The sequence below is a fragment of the Camarhynchus parvulus genome, chromosome Z, assembly GCF_901933205.1.
Source record: "Camarhynchus parvulus chromosome Z, STF_HiC, whole genome shotgun sequence".
Classification (NCBI taxonomy): Eukaryota; Metazoa; Chordata; class Aves; order Passeriformes; family Thraupidae; genus Camarhynchus; species Camarhynchus parvulus.
The window spans coordinates 62883548-62904024 of NC_044601.1; the positions used below are offsets into that span (position 1 = coordinate 62883548).

The following is a 20477-nucleotide window of genomic DNA, read 5'->3' on the forward strand; positions in this document are numbered from 1 at the left end:
CTGCATCTGAAATGGCAATTCAGGTTCCAGCTACAAAAACGTATTGCTTGGGTTGTCTACTTATCACCAGTTTTGCATCATTAAGTGTTATGCATTCTTGGCCTGATATAATTGCAGCAGATTGCACACATGAACTGTTAATTATTTTATTTTTAAAACAGAAATTACAGAACAGGAAAATAACATTCCAGCATGTTTGCTTTTGGAGCTAACCTACCACGGCAATCTGTTAGTTTGATAATGGTTAAACTCGTAAGCCCTTGCCTCAGCAGAGTGCAGTAGGGTACCATTAAGGCAGCCATCTGTTGAACATACATAGCAGAGGCATGAATTGCCTCGCTTTTCGGGTTTCTGAGTAGTTACAATGTAGTCTTGTTCTCTGAATGCCGCTGATCCTCACTGAAAAATGCATGGAAAGATCAGAGTTCAGTGGAAGGTGAGCATCCAAATTTGGGATTGAGGACTGGGAACCCAGTCAGCTGAACGCTGGGTGTGGAGCAGGGGAGAGAGGAAGCCTCGTGGGCGAGGTAAATCACATGCTGATAGTAAGCACGACTCTGGCAAGAGCCTGAGCTGCTTGGGTTGCTTAGCGATTCAACAGCTCTGCAAAACTCCATTTGCAGAGCAAGGCTGCCATTATGTTGGATTGATTCATCAGGATCAGCAGCTAAAACAAGTTATATTCTATCAGAGTTTTCCTGCATTAGTTTAAAAATGAATTTAGTTGGCTCTAAGTGGACATTTATTTTAGTATCTTGAAGAACTGACTTTCCTCTATTAAAGCAGAATAATGTATCTATATGATGCCCTAACTTGAACAGTACATAAAGATTAGTAAATAAGACCCCATTAAAAATACTTATAATGTAAGTAACATGGGTCCCAATAGCCTTTCTAATGTCCATTAATGCTTATTGTGAGGATCAGAGCTCATTTTACTGAGCCATTTAGTCAAACTGTGTGATTATTTAGAAAGTTAATTCATGCATACTAAAATCTAGCTTAAGTAATGCAGAGGGTAGGAGGTAAAACTCTATGGAGACGATAGTCCTTTTTGTTATTTAATGATCAGCCATAATTAACTTGCAAATTTGAAATAATTAGAACAAATTAAAGGTATTTAACTTTGCCTCCCTAAAGAAAAATTCAAATTGCACCAAATGCAGCTTTAAATTATTCAAGTCTCAGAGGTCTGTGCCGGGTTTTTTTACAATGCCTTTTCTATGATGAGAATACCAATCTGCTTTTTGTCAGAAAGCATCCTATCAAGTAATTGTTCTTTGTGTCTAATAAATGACAGCTATTCTTCTTTGTAAAAGTATTTCAGTCTCTGAAGACTACATCAGCATTTCCATGGCATTTTAATTCAATAAAACAAAAGGTTAATGTTTTTCTACTTTTTAAGGAATGCAAATACTAGCAGTATTCAGTGGGTCCTGAATGACATTTAAAATTTGCCATTCGCGCTCAGTGGGGATATCGCGATATGAGGCTCAGACGGGATGGAAGGAATGTTCACGGTGTGTTTTTCTTCGGTGATGGTGTACTTGGATATTCATAATGAGGCAGCAGTGCTGAGACTCGCTTCTTTCTTGGCCACACTACATCTCCTGCCCTAGTATGTAGGGTAGGTAGGTTAATAAGGTCTTTATTTAGAAAGTCTTCTCTATTGGGTAGTTTCAAGGAGTGCCGTGAAAATGCATTGGATATTGTGGTGACCTGCAGGAATTCCTACTAACTATGGTGCCTTTGAGTGACATGATGGGTAGTTGGATTTGAAAATAGACAAGAACCTCTTTTGCTGCTAAATCTCTCCAGACATAAATAGCTGATTCCTTTTGACCATATGTTGAGTTTAAATTTCCATGTTGCAATAGTCACATCATTTGTTTTACTAATTATTCTAGAGGTGAATGAGTAATTATGTTCTGAAACATATTTTTTTGCCTTATGTTTTCTTTGTTTAATTGTGTTAGGTAGTTAATTACTGATTTTTTTTATCTCTCTGCATTATCCCTTTCTTTCCTTGGTCTGCACACCTTTCAGATTGTCATTTTAAGATTTGAGACTCTATCCTTACTTAAGCAGAACTTTAGCATGAGCTGACTTCTATTATTTACTAAACAATGAGACTCTAGTTGTTTATTTAGGTTATAAATGCAAATACACTTTCTTTTGTTATTCTGTTATTATACCTTAGCTTATGTAATTTCTTCTTGCTGTCTGTTTCTGTTTGAACTGCGTCTGCCACTGCAGTATTTAAAACAGAACTCAGTATTATAGAGGTAAGTGCGCCACAGAAGGTACTGCATTCAGAAGGAAAACCAGTTGAGTAGTCACCTCTTTATCTGCAAGCCAAAGGTCACTGTCTTCACATGAGGACTGTAGGTTGTAATCAAATGTGCTTTAAACAACTCAAAAAGCATCCAAATAATGATGGCCTCACTGTTTTTTTAAATGCTGTTAATCATCCCAAGTAGAGGCGAATGGAATATCAAGTCCTGTTTTATCAGGGAAATCTGGTCAAGTATTACACCTTTATAAGCCTCTTTAAGCAGTTGCTAGGATCCAAAACCACCTCTTGGTGCTCTTGTAGTTGCAGGAATTAGTAGGTTAATAATTTCATATAATTCAAATAAGATACTAATTTAGTCCACCATAAATTTTAAAAACACTTTGCAGTATTATCAGTGGTCACACAGTTAGAAGCCCTAAAGTAAACGGAGGTTATTTGGAGAAGTTATATCCAACACTTCAGTCAGTTATTATAGGTCATAAGCCATTATATACTGTGCTGCATTAATAATACAGGAGTAATACTAATTGTCCAACAGGCTCAGTGGGCCCTATTAAACAATGTCTTATACAGCACATTGATGGGAAACTTTTAATTTAGCTATCATTTCCTCCTTTTCCCTCAGATCTACAGTGACTTCAGTCAGTGCAAGCTTTTAGGTAAAAGATCCTTGTGATTCAGCCTCCATGAAGCTGTATCCTAACTAATAAAAGCTCAGTGACAGTCTTTGGGTTGCCAAAGTAAAATTGCTGCTTAAACAGGAAAAAGATTTATCATAGAAATATAGAATGGTTTAGGTTGGAAAAGACCTCTAGGTTCACAGAATCCAGCTGTTAAGATTTGTTTAATCTTCTAATAACTTAAGAAAGCTGTTTTTTGCTTCCATGGTTGCAAGTAGATCAATATAATCTTGGAATAAACAGTATTATTTCATGTGGATAATACAAAGATACTTTTTTATATTTTTAATTTCTTTTATAAAGGAGCCTTTTATGACAGGGACTAATGACTTACATATGTTGGGAATTGCCATTTAAAGCAGTAGTTATTTCCCAGAGAGCAGAATTTGAAAGCAGTAGCTTTTCTTTACTGAGAGAAATGTGGGTCATCCTCCTGTCTGCCCAGAACATTTTGAGATGCCTGTGTCTGCAGAGCTTGAGGTCATGATTGCTCGCTGTCACCAGATTTGCCTCCTGCCTCTATCCATGCAGTGTTTATGATTGTGTATTGAAGTTCATCTTGAACCATAATGGTTCTGGTCAACTTTCTCTTTCCTTACTTTACTCAAAGTACTGCACTTCTCCACCACATTCTCTCCCAGCAGTTTGCTCATACATTCTCTATCCTGTTTAAAAGTACCACTGTTCATCAATCTCACCTCTTTGTCTCCTCTCTTCTCATCAATTTTCTTCTTGAATCAGCTTCTCACCATCCCTGTTTTTTAAAAAACATGTAGATGTGGCACTTGGGGATGTGGTTTAGCAGTGGCCTTGGCAGTTGTACTCAGATGATCTCAAAGGTCCTTTCCAATAAAAATGATTATGTGATTTTGTGATCTGCTTCCCTTTTGCAAATTAAAATTTCAGATTTCTCTTCACATAATCTTCTTTGTTTCCCCTTTATTCTAGCAAAGTGAACATTTTTTAAATTATTCTTTCTTCCAATTTTGGCCCATTGTGCTGGACAAAGTCTGTCTTCATCTTCATCTTCACTTGCATGTCTTCATCCCACTGGTGCTGTTCTAACCACTCGAGAAATCCAGGACCTAATGCTTTAGGGAATGTGCCCAATGCTGCAAAACTCCAAATATAGTTGTCATGGTGCTGCTGGCTGCTGATAACCAAAGACTCCTGATAAAGTGTGTTGGTAACTCTTCAAGCCTTAGGCGTTCTGCTTTCAGAAATTATAAATGAATTCAACAAGAGCTCAACCAGCAGCATGATGTTTATGCTTCTGGAGAGTAAAGGTTGGTAGGGAGCTGGGTGCAGTGTTAATGGGCTGAATGCATCATGTAACAGCATGATCTTCTTTTTCCTCCTAGTGTCCCTGTGTTGAAACATGACGATTATTTACTGAGGATGTCTCCAGTGAGCAAAAACTGCAGAAAACCAGGGAGCAGTCATGGGAGCAGTTCAGGGAAGAAAATGGTTGGCTTTGGTATCAACGTGGATGATGGGCAAAGCCCTCAAATGCAGACCAAGAGGGAAGGCAACAAGTCCAGGAAAGGTAAGGGGAAGCATACTGTATTGCAGGGCCGTGATTGTGCTGGTGTGTTCAAAAGCATATCAGTAAAATGCACAATTAAAGAAAGAGGTTTTACAGGTGTTTAAACAACCTAAGAGAAAGTGTTAGCTCCATTAAAAAAAAATAATTAAATAACAAGTGGTGATCCTGTCTTCTCTTCCTGATGAAAGAGAAAAAAGTCCCTTAATCTCAGAAAACTCCTTCAATTATTTGTTTTTCATTTTTCCCAAAAGGCAGTGAGAATAAGTGCGGTGGGGTTTGCTCTTCAAATGTAATCTTTGCATTCTTTTCCTCCTTGAGTGACGACTTCACCATCACAACCTGCTAGTTTGCCGCACAGGGATGTCTCTACTGCTAGAACCTGTCCTACCCTTAGCTTAGTGCCTCCACTTAAGGAGCAGAGATGCAATCTTTTCTCTCTTATGAAGAGAAAAGGTTGGGAACAAAAGCAGCTTGGATGTTTCACTGCTTAGCCTTGAACATAATCCTTGGTTCAATTATGAACTAGCTTTTTTTATTTTTTTATTTTAACTTGTCAGCCAGTTTGCTGTATATGTCAGCATAAAAATAAAGAAAATGGCAAAATGAGAAGAAATGTGGTGCAGTTCTCAAAGGAACAAATAACTTGTGTTATTGGTTAAGACCGTACCAACATTAAAAAGCAGTCCCTGTGAAGAAACTTTCAAAAGGGTATCATCAGCCTGGACCCAAACAGTGGCTGAGGTTAATCTCTTCCAAGGCACAGCTACAAAAGTTGGAAGCCTGTAAAGGGCTTGTGTCCAAAAAAATCAATTTCTAATTTGAAACAAAATCATTTTTGACTAACAGGGGTTCAAGACCCATTACTTTTGCTGTATAATCTGCTGACATTTCACACTTTCTGTTGTGCACAATGAATCCTAATAGTCATTTTATAACATTGCTACACCAATCAATTTAAGCAAGAGAAAGCCGTTACAATTCTGCAAAGTTTCAGGGGCAATTTTCACTGATGGTTTTCTTTTATGGTTTTTTTCAGCTATCATTTTTTTTTCTTCTCTTTTCCTCTTCCTTCTGCCCTCCTCCTTCTCTTTGCTGCAATGATGAAACAAGGATTTTTCACAGCTGAATGCTGGGTTTTGTTCCTTAGATTGGGGTAGTCCCCGAAAGTAATTTATTTTCCACAGATTCAGGGGAAGATATCCAACCTGGCCTCTTCTTCATTCATTCGTTTTATTTTGTAGGACTGAGGAGAAGTTACCAGCTGCATCTGGCTATTGCACATTGTAACTGAGCTGCACCTATGCTGATTTAGTGATTGTAGCAGTCAGCATGATCTCTGAAGATGGTGGGCATCTTTTGCAAGCACTTTCTGGGATTGCTGGCTTTAATGGTGTAGAGCTGCATTGCAAAATTTGACTTACAAACATTGGCACATGCTGTGATAGCTGATAAAGTTCAGAGGAATGCTTTCAAGCTGTGGAACAACCTCAGGTCTATTACTGATTTGAATGGTTGTTTATCACAAGGCAAATTACCTAGCACTAATCACTGAAGTTGAAGTCTTCTGTATTTAGTACCTTTTTAATTGGCTTCCTTCTGTTATATATTTGGACTCCTTTAGCAAGCACACACACATACTTGTAAAGTTTTTTTTTTCCATCTTAGGGGATCACCAGGACACAATGTCAAGATTTTTAGTTCTAGCCTGCATAGCCTGGACTTTGTTGGCTCTGTCCTTGCTTTTGCTGGATACTCCCAGATGCTGCTGACCTGGAATTTCTGATTCAGTGCAGTATGGGAAAGGGGAATGAAATCCACAAGGTGATATCATGAGGCATGTCATTTAGCCACATACCTGAAGGTGGCCTTTTGGTTGGAGCACAGCAGTGCTGTGTACAGAAATATGTTCAGGTGAAGACTTCTCAACCATCAGATGCTGACCTATTGCTACAGAGGTTTTTTTTTCCTCCTGCTGGTATCAGTCTGGTCTATTTGTATGTTCTCCATGTAGGTGACTCTATCCAAGCACTCCTTAGTACAGTGTGAATGCTGGTCTGAGCCCTTGGGCTTGCTGTGCCACTGGGAATGGTGGCTGTGTCAGTAGTAGTGTCCCTCCAGAGCAGCACTGGCACTTGTATCAGGTTTAAAATTATTAATCAGGAAGCTGTTCTCATCCTGGAATGGTGGAAGGCTTTCCTGCCTACAGGACTGGTCACTTGCTGTGACAACAGTGGGTTTGAAAAGGGTGATTTCCTAACAAATACACGTTTCCTTCTCCCAGACAATGGTTAGTAACAGGTAGAAGAGCATTGTTGATGTGGTCCCTTCACCTCTTGGAGTGGAAAGGGTCGCTTCCACACTCTTTTCAGGGTAGAAGCTTACTGGATCAACTTAGGAAATCAATTTTTATTCCCTCACTGTTGATTTTGTCTTTTGTTTCTGCTTGCTCCTTAGTTTTTATTCCCGTGCTTTAGCAGGTGTTTGTGTCTTGTAGTCAAACTTTTTTAGTATTACCAGCAAAACTTTAGGCAGTTGAAGCAATCCTGAAGTCTTAGATCCTTTCAGCAGTAAATTGTTTTTATTGGTGTCACCATCAGCTATGTCAACGTGTACTAAAATCTAACAACTTGTCTAGTTAAAAAGTGCTGGAGTACAGAAATGTGTGTTTCTCTTCCTTTCTGCTCTTGAAAATTTTGCTGTGGGGCTGGGAAACATGCATCCATTACACTGTGCAATATTGGGCGATTCTTTACATTTCTGTTTAAAGTATTCGTCTTTACAAACACTTCCTGAAGTGCCTCTGCATTGAAACAAAAGAAAGAACTATTTTCCCCTTTGTTTCTTCTTGTTGGACACAATGTCTGCATGATGTTGTATAGTGTGCACACTTTCCTTTTTCATATGCAAAAGAAAAAGCCAGAGAAGGAAAATTATTTTAGCTCATTTTAGCCCTGTACTTTTCCAGGGGCTGATTTCTCTAGATAGTGTTTGTTTTTCAGTAGTTTTTCTGATGTAGCTTCTTAGGGATTCAGGATCTGGAACTTCTTCCCTTGAGGGAAGACTCTCCCCTACAATTGAATAGAGCAATTAGTTAATATTAGTGAAGTGCTTTGAAGATGTGAAGTACTATATAAATGTTAAGTCTTATGAATATTACTATTATTCAAGTCATAAAGATTTCTTTTATGATTATCAACCTAGATTTCCCATTGCTTACTTTCATTCCATTGCTGCTTGAACCAGCCTCATCCATATTTCTTCATCCTTAATGTTTACGCTTCTAAAATATAGACTGCTGTATTTCCCCATTTTCTTAATGTTTTAGTTGTCTGTTTTTCAAACAGAAATATATAGCTATTTGAGTTTTCTCAAATAATTTTTTAATCTACTTTAAATCATTCTTGTACCAGGTTAGGCAAGTTGAAAATAGTATTCTTAACCATTACCATTTAGGAGACATTTATAATTGCTTTGAGGGTAGCTTGACTTGCAAGCTTATATCTAGAGGTTTTTTTTGTGATTCTTTGCTGCTCCAGGTTCTTTCCATTGGTGTCAGGATTTAAATTACCGCACTATGGAAGAGCTTTTTCTTTTTTCCAGGGGTAAACGTGTCTATTCTTTTTCCACGTTTCTTGCTTCTCTAGATCATCTGCAATGTCTCCAGTCTCATACTGTCTTTTAACACCTGCAATCTAATTAATTTGCTGTCATTTGTATCACCCCAGTTCTCTATGATTTTTCATAAATAATTACCAGTCACTTCATAAATTCATTAACTAATTCCCTTTAGCCCTGAAATATATATCCTTCAGACTAAAGACTTTGTATCTTTTTTTTTCCCCTGGTAGTTTCTTTTCATCAGCTTTATATAGACAGGTATTATACATCAACAGGGTCTTCATTATCCTCTACTTGCCAATTTTCCCTTCCTTTATTTTTTCCTCATAATATATTTTAAAATTAGTAGTAGCTTGGACATTTTTGGGAATGTTATTGATTTAATCATCTTTATGTATTTGCTTGTTCCTGAGTGTTTCTTTTTCCTCAGAAGACTTGCATGCCTTTTCCAAGATGTATTTTTTAACTTTTTTTTTTAATATACATTTATTTGGGATTTCTTTATGCCTCTGCTTTATTTCTGTGCAGTCTAACAGCCTCAGTAAATTCCTGCTGAGTTCCTTTTCTTGTTTTCTGTTTCTAGCTCTGGTAATATTTTCAAACTTGGGTATTTGAACAGTCCCCTTGAGGCTGTGTTGGCCACTTCTGAGTCCATATATTGTCTTTTTTTGCAGAGATACATCTCATTTTCTGTGAATGTAGTTTGTTGACGGTGTGCCAACTTGTCTCGTATTAGCAACTGAATATTTTCTCCCGTGTTAACAAGATTTTTATTACTTTGGTATTAGTTTCTTAAAATCCAGCTGCCTCATTCCACTGTCACGTGAAATGATTTCTAAATATCTCTTATTCAGTCGTAAAGTCAAAACTCTAAACAAGAGCCTTCCAGTCTTTATATGCATACCCACTCTTCTCATCATGAATTGGCACACTATCAAGTTACCAGGGACACACAATCAGCATATATCCCCATGATATTTCCAGACTTCCTTCACTGATAATTAACTCTTTCTTAGGCAAGATTTTTTCACTGAAAGGTGCTGAAGCACAGTTCATTATAGCAGGGTGAAAATGTATTTTTTGTTAGTCTCTCTAAAATGCATCTTAAAATGTGGATTTATTGAATTGTATATATTTGTATAAATCTTAGATCCAATGCACTGTTTTAAATAATTCCTTGAACATCTGTACATTTTACACTGAAGCTGGCATTACAACTTTGTGTTGCTTCATGTTTCAGAATGGTTGATAGCTAATGCTTCTGTTCACAGAGCTGAGAAATATTTGGCCATCACAGGGTTACATAGGGATCTAAACACTGGTTTGACTTCAGTTTTTGCTGATGTTTAGTTTTCCCTATACTGACTCTAGTTAAGTGATGTTCACTGCACACAACTAATTAGGAGAGATTTAAAAAGCCCAAATCCACAGGTTTTTATGTGGTAGATCAGATAGCTGCTAATTTTCCTATTTCACTCTACCTCTTTCTTACCTCTATGCTATTTGTCTTACTAAATCTGATCAGTGAAACTCAGTTCTCAGGTGAGCAAATGAAAAGTTGGCTGGACCACTAGCCTTCAAGGGTTGTCTTCAGTCCAGCTGGCAGCCAGTCATGGTGGTTAGCTGCTTAACATCAACAGCCTGAGCAGCAGGACAGAATGCACCTTCAGCAAGTTAGCAGGCTTGGGGAACCAGTCAGTGTGCTGGAGAACAGGGCACAGTATTCAAGGGACCTTAACAAGTTGGGAAAAGGATTTGACAGAACCTTTTTTAGGTTCAGCAGAGGGAAATGCCAGTGTCCTTCAGCCGGGTTGAACTGACACTGAAAAAACCCTGAAAGCAGTTTTGCCAGAAAAGAATGGGGTGTCCTGCCTCAGAGCAGTGAGCCAGTGATGTGCCTGTGTGATGGAGTAACTGGATCTCTTACTGGGCCATAATCATACAGCTGTGGCCATCAGAGTGCTGAAATTACACTTCCCCCCCAGTTAGCTCAGTGAGACTGTGTCCAAAAATGCTGTGTCCAGTCTGGGACTCCACAGTGCACAGACAGCACTGACAAGGTGTAGGAGTCTGGCAGAGGCAGCCAGGACAACCATGAGGCTGAAGCAAGAGGTCGAGAAGGCTGGGTGCATTCAGCTATAAGTAGGGGTGACTCAGCATGGATCTTGCTTCTTGCGTCAGCTACCTTAGGAGAGGGTGTAGAGAAGAGGGAATGAGCCTTCTTGGAAGTCATCATCAACCACACAAGAGACAACAGGGAAAAATCACAACTCAGAAAATTCTGATTAGCTATGCAGCAAACATTTTTGACTATGAGGCTGGTCAAACAGTGGAACCAGAGGAGTTTCCAGAGAGGTTCTATCAGTGAGACTTTCAGCACCTAATGTGGTAAGTGTCTGAAACCTGTTGATGCTGTTTGAATGGATGATTGAGCTACATGACCTCCAAACTTCACCTTTAAACCTAGATTATTTTGTAATTCAGGAGTTATTTGGAGGAGGGAAGAAGGAATGGATTCTCAGTTCTATTTTATTTAAATGAAACTACTATTGAAGTGAAATTTACACTTGGAGAACTAACATTTTAAAGCATGTAATGAGAACTGCATCTGTGAAGCAAGCTGAATCTTGTGGGCCACTTAAGGAATAATAACCATGCAAGTCTGTCAAGCTCTGGGCAGTAAGATGGATGCTGGAGAGTGTGTCTTATTCTACAGATTTGATTCTGTATGGTCCTGAAAAGGATGCTGTGCACAGTGCTATCAAGTGATGAGCTCTCTGTCATTTCTTTGTGTATATTTCTCACTCAAAAACTGTTTCAGTTTTTTGTCCCAATGTTCTGTAATAAGGCAGAATTGAGAAACATCTATTCCAAAATCTCTAGCTTCTGATGCCTGGTTTGTCTTCACTTCATTCCACAGGGACAACTTCAGGACTTAGGAAGGATGCAGCCATATCTCCTGGGTTGATGGGCAGCAGCAAAGTGCCTGCAACCACAGCCATATCACCGATTCAGCATGACCCTTCACGGTAAGCTGCTGGGTAATCTCTGGTTTAAGATTCTGCAAACACAACCATCAAATTCTCCCAGATGCAGAGAAGTGACTGAATTTCTATGATGTTTCATATTAGCACAAGCTGAATAATATAAACTAAAACCTGCCATATCCTTTTGACATTTATAGTAAGCCTTAAGTTGCATGTTAGAATAAAAAAAAGCAAGAATATGCCAGGTTCTAACATTTTAATTTTACTTAGATTTTGAACAGAAAGTATTTTATGTTCCAAGTCCTGACACATTAAATACCTTTGTAAATAATTTTAATGGACAGTGTTAACCCTGTTAGGTTTTACATTCGCTTGAAGATTTTAATCCCTCACCATTTGTCCGCCTCCTCCCCCACTCCCATTTTTATCAAATGGCATTTCTTTTAAAATGTTTTATATGAGAGTTATTTTATGTTTAATGGGAAGCAGCAAAATCACATTAAGTCAGCAATTCCTGATTATACTATAAGTCTGCACTAAATGCACTGGAAAAGCAGCATTATCACTTCTGTTCCAATGGAAAAACTGAAGGCAGCATTGTTGTTACGCTTAAAGGTCTGAAAACAACTTGCCTTCTTTAGGCAAGATTACATTTCTAGTGGTAACTGCCTAGAAGAACAGCATACAATCCCTGCTTTTCTTTATCATATCCCACATTTTCTCATAATAAAATCTTCAGTTAAGCAACAAAAAAGTAGATTGAAATATGAACTTGCAATATTTTATACCACTAGTTAGATAACAGTACAGTGGCATAACAGGAATGTGCAACTGTTCATGAGAAGAGTTAAATGCTTCTTGGAGGATGAGAGGGCTAGCATCAGATTTAATCTTCTCTTGGCCCAGTGGACTTGGAAAATGTATGCTTGATATCAACCCTGTATTCTTGGCAGCAGCTGGCAGTTTATTTCTATCTTCTGAGAGAACTTGTGATATATAATAGGTGAAAAACCACTATCAATATTGACAAATTTGTACTTACTTGTTATGGAAACACTTTTTTTTTCTTCTGATGGAAGGGATGATAATTCTTGGAGGATTTAAGAACTGAGTTAGATTGGGCTGTTTCCCACAAGCAGCTGAATGTTTAAACTAACAGAAGCCACAAGATTGCCTAACCATTTCTCTTAGAAGCAATGGTTACCTTTGCAAGGCAGGCATAGCAGATAAAGTGTGTGTAAAGATATTGCTTGATACTGTCTAATAGTGCTAGGTTGAGATTCCATTCAAGCACTGAGGAGTAGATATAATTATGCACATCATATGAAGACTGCTCAGAAAAAGAAATTTTATTCAAGAGGATTGATGATCTATTCTTTCCCACAGAGGGGAGTAAAATATTTGTTGAAATATGCTGTTAGAAATCATACCAGGTAAAGTGTTCAGTAAAAGGAGTCTGATTAGCTGTCATCTTTAAAGTATTATTTTACCAGCTGATGAAAAATCCTGTATTTCTGTGCACTTTCTCCCATGCTTCCTCCCTTTCTTTCTCACCATTGGTGCTGTAGGTATTATTAACTTGGTTAAACAGCCATGTTATGCTTTCCCTTACTCCTGGCCTTCTCTAATTAAAAATGGCGAATGGACAAATATTTCTGGGGAAACCTAAAGCTGATTCTATCCTTTATCAAAAAACCTGCTTGGGCAGCAGGTCAGTCTCAATTTATCACTGAATGGTTATAAGCTTAGACTGCAGGTTTAACTAACTAAATTAATCAATATTGAGAATTATTGCTGCTTTTGTGCCACTAAAGTTAGGGTTTGTCAGCATGTTCATTATGATCTGTGATTTGGGGGGGTTAACAGCTTAACCACAACAGTTGGCACAGATCTGAAACTTGCAACACAAAGCCCTAGCCTAAGAGCAAATTTATTTATTCAGCAGTACATGTAAACCTAATTACTTTTGACTATTTAAATTTATAGGACTAGATTCAACTCGTGTTTGTGCCAGCTTTAACTAGCGCAAGCCCTGGCACCCAGCAGCAGCAGCAATGCAAAGCCTGCCAGAGAGAAGGTGTTGGAAAGCGACAGAAGCTCCCTGGCAGCGAGAGGCACCAGGGTGCTAGCACAGCTTCTGGGGAGGGCTGGCTGGGTAAGCAGGCATGGCAGGTAGAAGATGTGTTGGCATGATAGCTTGCCTTGGCAGGGCTCAACTGGAGGCTTCAGTGTGTTACAGCTACCTCCTGCTTGAGAAAGAATTGCTGCAGTCCTGCTTCCTTCTCTGTCTCAGGATGAATCATGTTGTGAACAAGAAATAAGTGTCCCTAGAAGGTAGATGTAAACCTCGAGAGCCTTAGTGCTAGACCTGTAGAAGGACCAGTCTTACAAAGTGAGTGTGCACAAGGTGATTTCAGTGGTATCTCTAAAAGAAAAAGAAAACCCCAGCATTTCCTTATCTGGCATCTGGAGCTGGGCTAATAGTGAATTTGTTTACCTGTCAGGCTTCTGTGCATGCCTATCTCTGCCTTCCATAACGTGGCCAAACACTGCAAGTTTGTTATCCAGTGTTCTTAAGCCAAGGGTCTCCACCTGCATGAGGCCCTTCAAATTATGTTCACAGCAGGTCTGGAAAAGCTCTTCTACTCCATGTGCTTATTTATCTAGACCAAAGCAAATATATTTGGGAAAAAAAAATTCACAGACAAGATTGGGGCTGGGCAAATTTGGAAGAGTAGATTTGTTCTTAAAGCATGGTTACTCTGATTGTATTAAATGTTACCTTTTTGGTGACCAGTTAAATTTTTCATGACTGGTGTTTGCCTAGAAGAGGGCGTCTGTGTTTCTGCTGAACTGGAGGGGAGCTGCACAGGGAAGTACTGGCATATTGATTCTTTCATTTGGTAATGAAATTTTTACATAAACTAGATCTTACCGTGGCTATACTCAGGTACTGCTTTCAGCAAAACAAATGTTGTATTTCATACAGAAGTGAAACTGCACTAAATTAAAGTATTCAGCTATTTCTGGGGGAATAAAAAAAAAGGAAGTTATAAATTGTACATTCTGAAATACCATTTAATTTTATTACAGCCCTGTTGCCATTGTCAGGCTCTCCCCACGTAGCGTTGAGTTTGGCACAGTAAGTCCTGTAACACTGCAGAAATGAAGCACTTAAAAAGACACAGGCAAAGTTTGTTCTGCTCACCATGGAAACAGATAATTCTCCTGTAGTGTTTTTCACTTTGGACAAAGAGAATTCAAGAACAGTTAGGTAAATTAAGGGACTCTGTGATAGTCAGGGATTTCAGCATTAAGTCTGTAGTTTTTGGTTGTAGTTTCAGATCAAAGCTTTCATACTTGCTGAATGCATTGTCTTAGAGGGAAGTTTCTTGTAGCCAATAAAAGAAGTGATTTAGAAGTTCTTGCAATATGAATGCTGTATTTGAGCTGTATTATTATCTGTTAGACCACAGTGGCCTGTTGGAGTTCTTATAAACAGATTGTATTGTGTAAATTTGTGTTTAGGGACATTTTAAAAACAAAACTATTTACCCAATTGCCCAGCACGTCTCAGGTGAATATGTACTCAGGGACTTTTAAGCAAATTAATATCTGATGTAAAATATGATGTGCAGCATTGTATACTTAATAATGCACACTGGAATTGTCTAAAGTAGATCTGTTGTGCTGAGTATTAGGAAATATAACAGTGATGAGATTCAAGCTTTTGTCTGATGTGGTAGTTGATTTTCATGTCTTTGCATTTTGGATGCTTAAATATGGATATCAGCTTAAGATGATTTCTGAAGTTCCTTAGAATGTAGAATCTGAGCAAGCACTGCCAAAGAAATAGAATTGTTTTTTTACCCTTAGGATCAGACACCACTCAAGATTCAAAAGGAGCAGAAAACTTTCATTCCAGATTTTACTTAGGAACATTTAAAGAGATTAAAAATATGTTTGGAGTAGGGTGCTGAGTTAGTTTCTGCAAGTGGTAGGAGACACAAGTTTTGCCTACTCCCTGAGAAAGCCAGCAGTGCAAAAAGTCCAATGTAGTTCCATATGCAAGTGATAAAACCAGACATTGGCAAATTAATCTCTCTTATTCACAGTGTAGGTTGTTAATTGTTCTCTCTGCTGGCTGTCGATATAATGTGAAATTTTCATTCCCCATTCAAGATGGAAAAAGTTGTGGCTGAAAATGTTAACATTTGCATTTTTATTTGTTGATTTATTTAAAGGACAGCCTCTCTTACAGCAATCCATCACTCAGTGACACCCCAAATATGAATAATGTATTGTAGACTTGCGGTTACAATGTGTAATAAGTGCCAGAGACAGTAGAAGAATGTTAACTATGTTGCAAATGTAATATTTATCGACTCATACTTTATTGCTTTCGAGGTTCAATAATACTGACCATAGGACATTAATATCACTTATCTTGATTTTAGTTGGGCACCTCTATATGTAGAAATAACCCATCTATCTCATACTTACAAAATAAATGTGAATTTTACAGCTCTTTGTAAGAAGTGCATTGTAGCTTTCTTGGCTTACTGCTCACAGTTCTCCTTTTCTACCTTCTCATTTACCTGTACCTGACATTGATCCCCTCCAGTTGCCTGACCCAGGTGTTGAACACCTCAGCAGTCTTCTAGAGGCTTCATTTACTGGCTGCATTGTGATCTTTGCCTCAGATAGGATTTGGGCTAGGTCTCTTTTCCTATTAAAGACCACTATGAAAAGAGTTTTCTATTGCTTCTCTTTGAAAAGACAACAGCTGAGAGGCTAAAACAGAAATACCTTTTCTTTTGGAAAGACACACATAGCAAATCTAAATCATCTCTTTGTAGATTACAGATATCAGAAAGAGAAGTGTTTATAAGTTCAACATTTGCTATAGACATGGAACTTATTTTCAGAGAAATTTTTACTCAAGGAATGGAAATATGTTAAAGCAATTTAGGAAGACTGAGATTTAAAATTCAGTTTGTGAACCAAAATTTTTTTGATAACCTGCTTAAGGAAAGAATTTGCAATAAGGTTTTGCTACAGTTGCCAATCCTTCAGTAGTGATTATTCCTGTCTTTAGTAGTTGCTCCTGAGTTCTGCTGTGGAAGCTGATACTGGCTGGGCAAACACTCCTCCTTATCTCCTCTGTTCGGTTACAACCACTAAAAGCTTTGAAGTCTCAGGGGGGGAAATGCAGATGTGAACCCAGAGCTGGGATCTAAACCAAATTTAACAATGGGAGATTTCAAGCTTGTGTTGAAATCAGATTTCACCTGTGAAGCCTGGCTCTTGGGAAACCCGGAATTGCGTTCGGCCATGAAAATGATAAGCCTTGATTGTATTTTGTGTTGTAGACATCAAGTAAATTTTGAAGTGACATTCTGTATTTACATCTGAGGTTATCAAATTTAACACATCATTGGTTTCTTTCTTTACTGTGTGTAACAGAACACCTATTTGTGTCAAAGCAGCCCACCTAATAGCTCCTTTGCAATAACAGTTTTGGTGTGTCCATTGCAGACAATGAAAATCATATTGGGAAATTCTGATTTGCAGTGCAAAAGGATTAATGTTAATTACCAACTGTTGGCTGTAATTGTCACCCTCATTAAAATGCAGAATTATGTATTTCTTAGTTATAAATAACCCTTCTAATTGTACTTGATGTATGCCAGTTTAATCAAAAAGTACACTTGCAAACAAGCAGATATTTGCATTAATCTAGCACTGGATCTTTGAGTCTTTTTTGATAGTCTTTTATTCCAAACTCGACTAGTTGGGGGAGGTCTATTACAGCTACATATCCTTTACACATTTTTTTTTCAGCTCCATGGATCTGACAGGATTTTGTATTAAAATGAGGGGAAATGTCTTCTGGGAATGCTCAGTGCAACAGAAAACGTGTCAGTTTTGAAGTAGTTGGCAAGGTTTCCATCATTCAGTGGTATGACAATAACTTGACTGTAGTTTGAAAGTAATAATAAGCAAAGGAAAATAGAGTACAAATCATGTTATGAAACTGAGTTAACTCTTTGCATCATTTCCATTGTTATTTTAATTACTATATTTTAAAATTTTTCCCCATGTGCATTTGCAGGTTCTCAAATACCACATCAAATCTTAAGAGATTGTTGGTTCTTTGGATGTGATTCCTGTTTGCATTTGTAATCCCAGCAATGGAAACAGCCTCAAAATATTTTAAGGTTCCTCTGCATTTTTCTCTATTCCCTTGTCAAAAAAAAAAGTTACTGTCTCTTTTTCCTGCACTGATACCTTGAGTATTCTGCCTTGTACTTCTAAAAACTTTTTTAGAACTACTGTGATGGCAATTTCTACAGAGCTTGGCAAGGTAAGATCAGTCTTGATTCCTGTCTTCATGGTTCTCTAAGCAGCTGTTCTGTTCCTAGTACTGTAGTAATTTCTCTTCTCATGTTTCTGAGACATTTCCTCTTGTTTTTTGGAAATTTGTTTTATTTTTGAGATAGGAGGAATAGATGAATAATATATACAGGATAATTGTATCTTACTTTAAGAAGCCTTTGTCCCAAAAGATGTCTCTGCCATCCTTCCACCATATTGCTTATGCTTAATAAATTCCCTTTTTCTTCTGTCCTTCACTTTCCTGGGCCTTTCAGGCTGTAAAGTCCTCAGGGCAGGATCTTACCACAGCACATCTTCATGCTTGGCTGGTCCGTGCAGTAATGATCTTTAACTGTGATGATGGTATAGTTAGGGTAGAATTTGTCTTGTTTATCTTGAGAAAACTGAGCTAGTTACCCTCACTGATTTATTTTAGAACCAGCTAAATATTCTTTTGGTCATACCTGTTATCCCATGAGCTGTAAAATAAGTGTGGAGTAACACACACCGACACATTATCCCTCTTGTAGCTGAATATGTGGAACTAAAAATAAGTTGTCATTCATATTTTCATTAGAGGCAAATGCAGGGTTAACCTATGTGCTGCATGGTCAGTGCCTTGATTATTAATATTCTTTTAATGCTTGCACTATGAATTGAAGGACTTAGGCATCAAAGATGTAAAAGTCCTCCACTGTGGGACAGGGTGTGTATATTCCTGATTTTGAGCATGCAGCATCTATTTCAGCAGTATATGAGCTTGTGATGTAGTAACATTTTCAATAAAAATCATGGTGATGGAAGTTTGGCTGTTTTGGAGAGTCTTGTTTTGAACTGTTGTGACCGGCTGACGCCCTGTAACTTGAACTTGGGTACTGTGCTACTGCAGTGATTTTTGGTCTGAGCAGGGCCTGGCACCACTGTTGTCCCATCCCTGCCCATCAGATGTGCTGTGCACCAGGAGATGGTCTCAGCAGGCAGGCACAGCTCTGTCAGGTTATTTGATAGTTATTTCTAGCTGATGAGTTTCCTGCTTCAAAAATACATTCCTGTCTCTCTGTCACTTAAGGACAGTAACTAGTTCTTGCTTTATAGTCCCTGATTTGTCCCATTTCCAGTTTTTAATATACTTTTTTAAGCCTTTGTGATATTGTAGTTTTATGCCTCTATGAAGCTCATTTAGCTTTTCTTTGAGCTACCATAAATAGTGCAGTATTATCAGAAAATGTCTCTTCCTTATTTGTCCTTTCTCTAGGCCACTTGTGAATGCATTAAAGAGTTCAGGCCCTCACAAATTTCTGCGAGCTCCACTGCTGACCTCTCTGGCCACTTTGTAGCAGACCAGTTTTAATGTTTTCTCTTAATTTCCTGGGTTTTAGCCAGTTATCTATACATTAATGGATTTTTCTCTTAGTTTATGCCAGCTTTTGAATCTTTGGTAATAGATTTGCTGAAGGACTTTTGGAACTCCAGATAGACTACATAAACTATATTTTTCTTGTTTAGATGCATAATAATCTTATGAATCTTGTAGAGGTCCCCAGTGAATGAAGACTTTATATTTAGTCTCTGCCAATATGTCGAGTTTATTAATTCCTTATTATAATTTCTATCAATATGCTTGTTCTGAAGTTTAGACATCTTCATTTGTAGATTTCTGCATCTTTCCAGCTCACTTAAAAAAAAAATCCTGCCTTTGCTCAGAACTGAAGCAGTTTTAGGCAATTAGTTACAAGCTATGTTTGATAGTTCAACTGTTTCATACCTCAACTCCTTCAGAAGTTTGAGTGAGTACCAGCTGATTCCAGCAATTCATTATTGCTCATTCATGTTGATTTGTTCTGTAATTTATTAGCAAGACATTTCAGCTTCAAACAAGTCTTCCACTTTGTCCTCTGTAGCTTCAGAAACTTCCTAAGTTCCTACATGGTGAATGTATCTTCCATTTCATGGAGTTTTTCTGCTGTAGCTTTATCATCCTGTTCCTTTTGTAACTTCATTTCCTTCTAACTTTAGCTTAAACTTTCTATATTTTATATGCTTAAAACTGGGATTTGTTACTGGACCTAATATTTTCAGCAGAATAACCCTTAGACTTTGGCTGGAATTCTTTGTGGGGGTTGATTTTGTGGAGTTTTTTGGTTGTGGGTTTGTCGTATTTTTTTTCCCTTCCCTTGAGCTAGCAGTTGGTTCCATTTTCTTCATTTAGACTGGACTGGATGGCAGTTTACTGTTTAAACCTTAAACTGGTAAGGTTTCTTTTCATCCCTCTGAAGTCTTTCTCCATAGGTAGAATCTCCGTTTTTGGAGCCCTAGTATGACTATTATTTTTTACAAGCTTTCTCATTTTTCTATTGTTTCCACTTCTGAAATGAAGGACTGCTGTAGCAAATTTTTGCCCAATAGTGGTTACTGTGTGTTGGTTATCACATCTGGCTAGTGGAATGAATTGCTCCCAGGTGTGAGAGAGATTTTATGGAATGAACAGTACAACTAGGACTCTTCCACTTGGAAAAGATGTGGCTAAGTTTTGGATAGTATCAGAATTTTATAAAATTAAAAGTGACATACAGAAAATGAATAGGGAATAATTCTTTATTTTCTTGTCTACTGAAGAAACTGGTAGGCATCAGACAGAGTTGTGAGATGGCACATTCAGATGATATAAATGAAGACAGAAACCAGCAATGAGCTTGTATCCTGACCTTTTATCATTATTGTGTTTCTAAATGTCAAATATTTCAAGATTTTTATTGTCATTTCTTCTAATTCATAAAGCTTTTTAAAGTCATTCTTTATATACGTATTATAAGAATGATTTTTAAATAGTTATCTATTTTTAAGTAGCTATTATCTCTTATCATCTTTCATGAGACATTTCTGATTGGGAAAAACTCAGTATCTGGGCTTGTGTCTCAATCTTACCATGTTACGTATCTGTCATGAGTTCAGTAGGATATCATAACAGAATA

General features: G+C 37.8%; 1 protein-coding gene across 1 annotated transcript in view; it reads left to right on the forward strand.

Moving 5' to 3' along the window:
- The window catches only part of KIAA1328 (KIAA1328 ortholog), a 172689-nt gene that overhangs the window by 131794 nt on the left and 20418 nt on the right, over positions 1-20477 (forward strand). Inside the window, exons 9-10 of the mRNA XM_030968195.1 lie at positions 4338-4522; positions 11061-11169. Of these exons, the coding sequence (XP_030824055.1) occupies positions 4338-4522; positions 11061-11169 (294 nt within the window). The remainder of the gene's footprint in view (positions 1-4337; positions 4523-11060; positions 11170-20477) is intronic.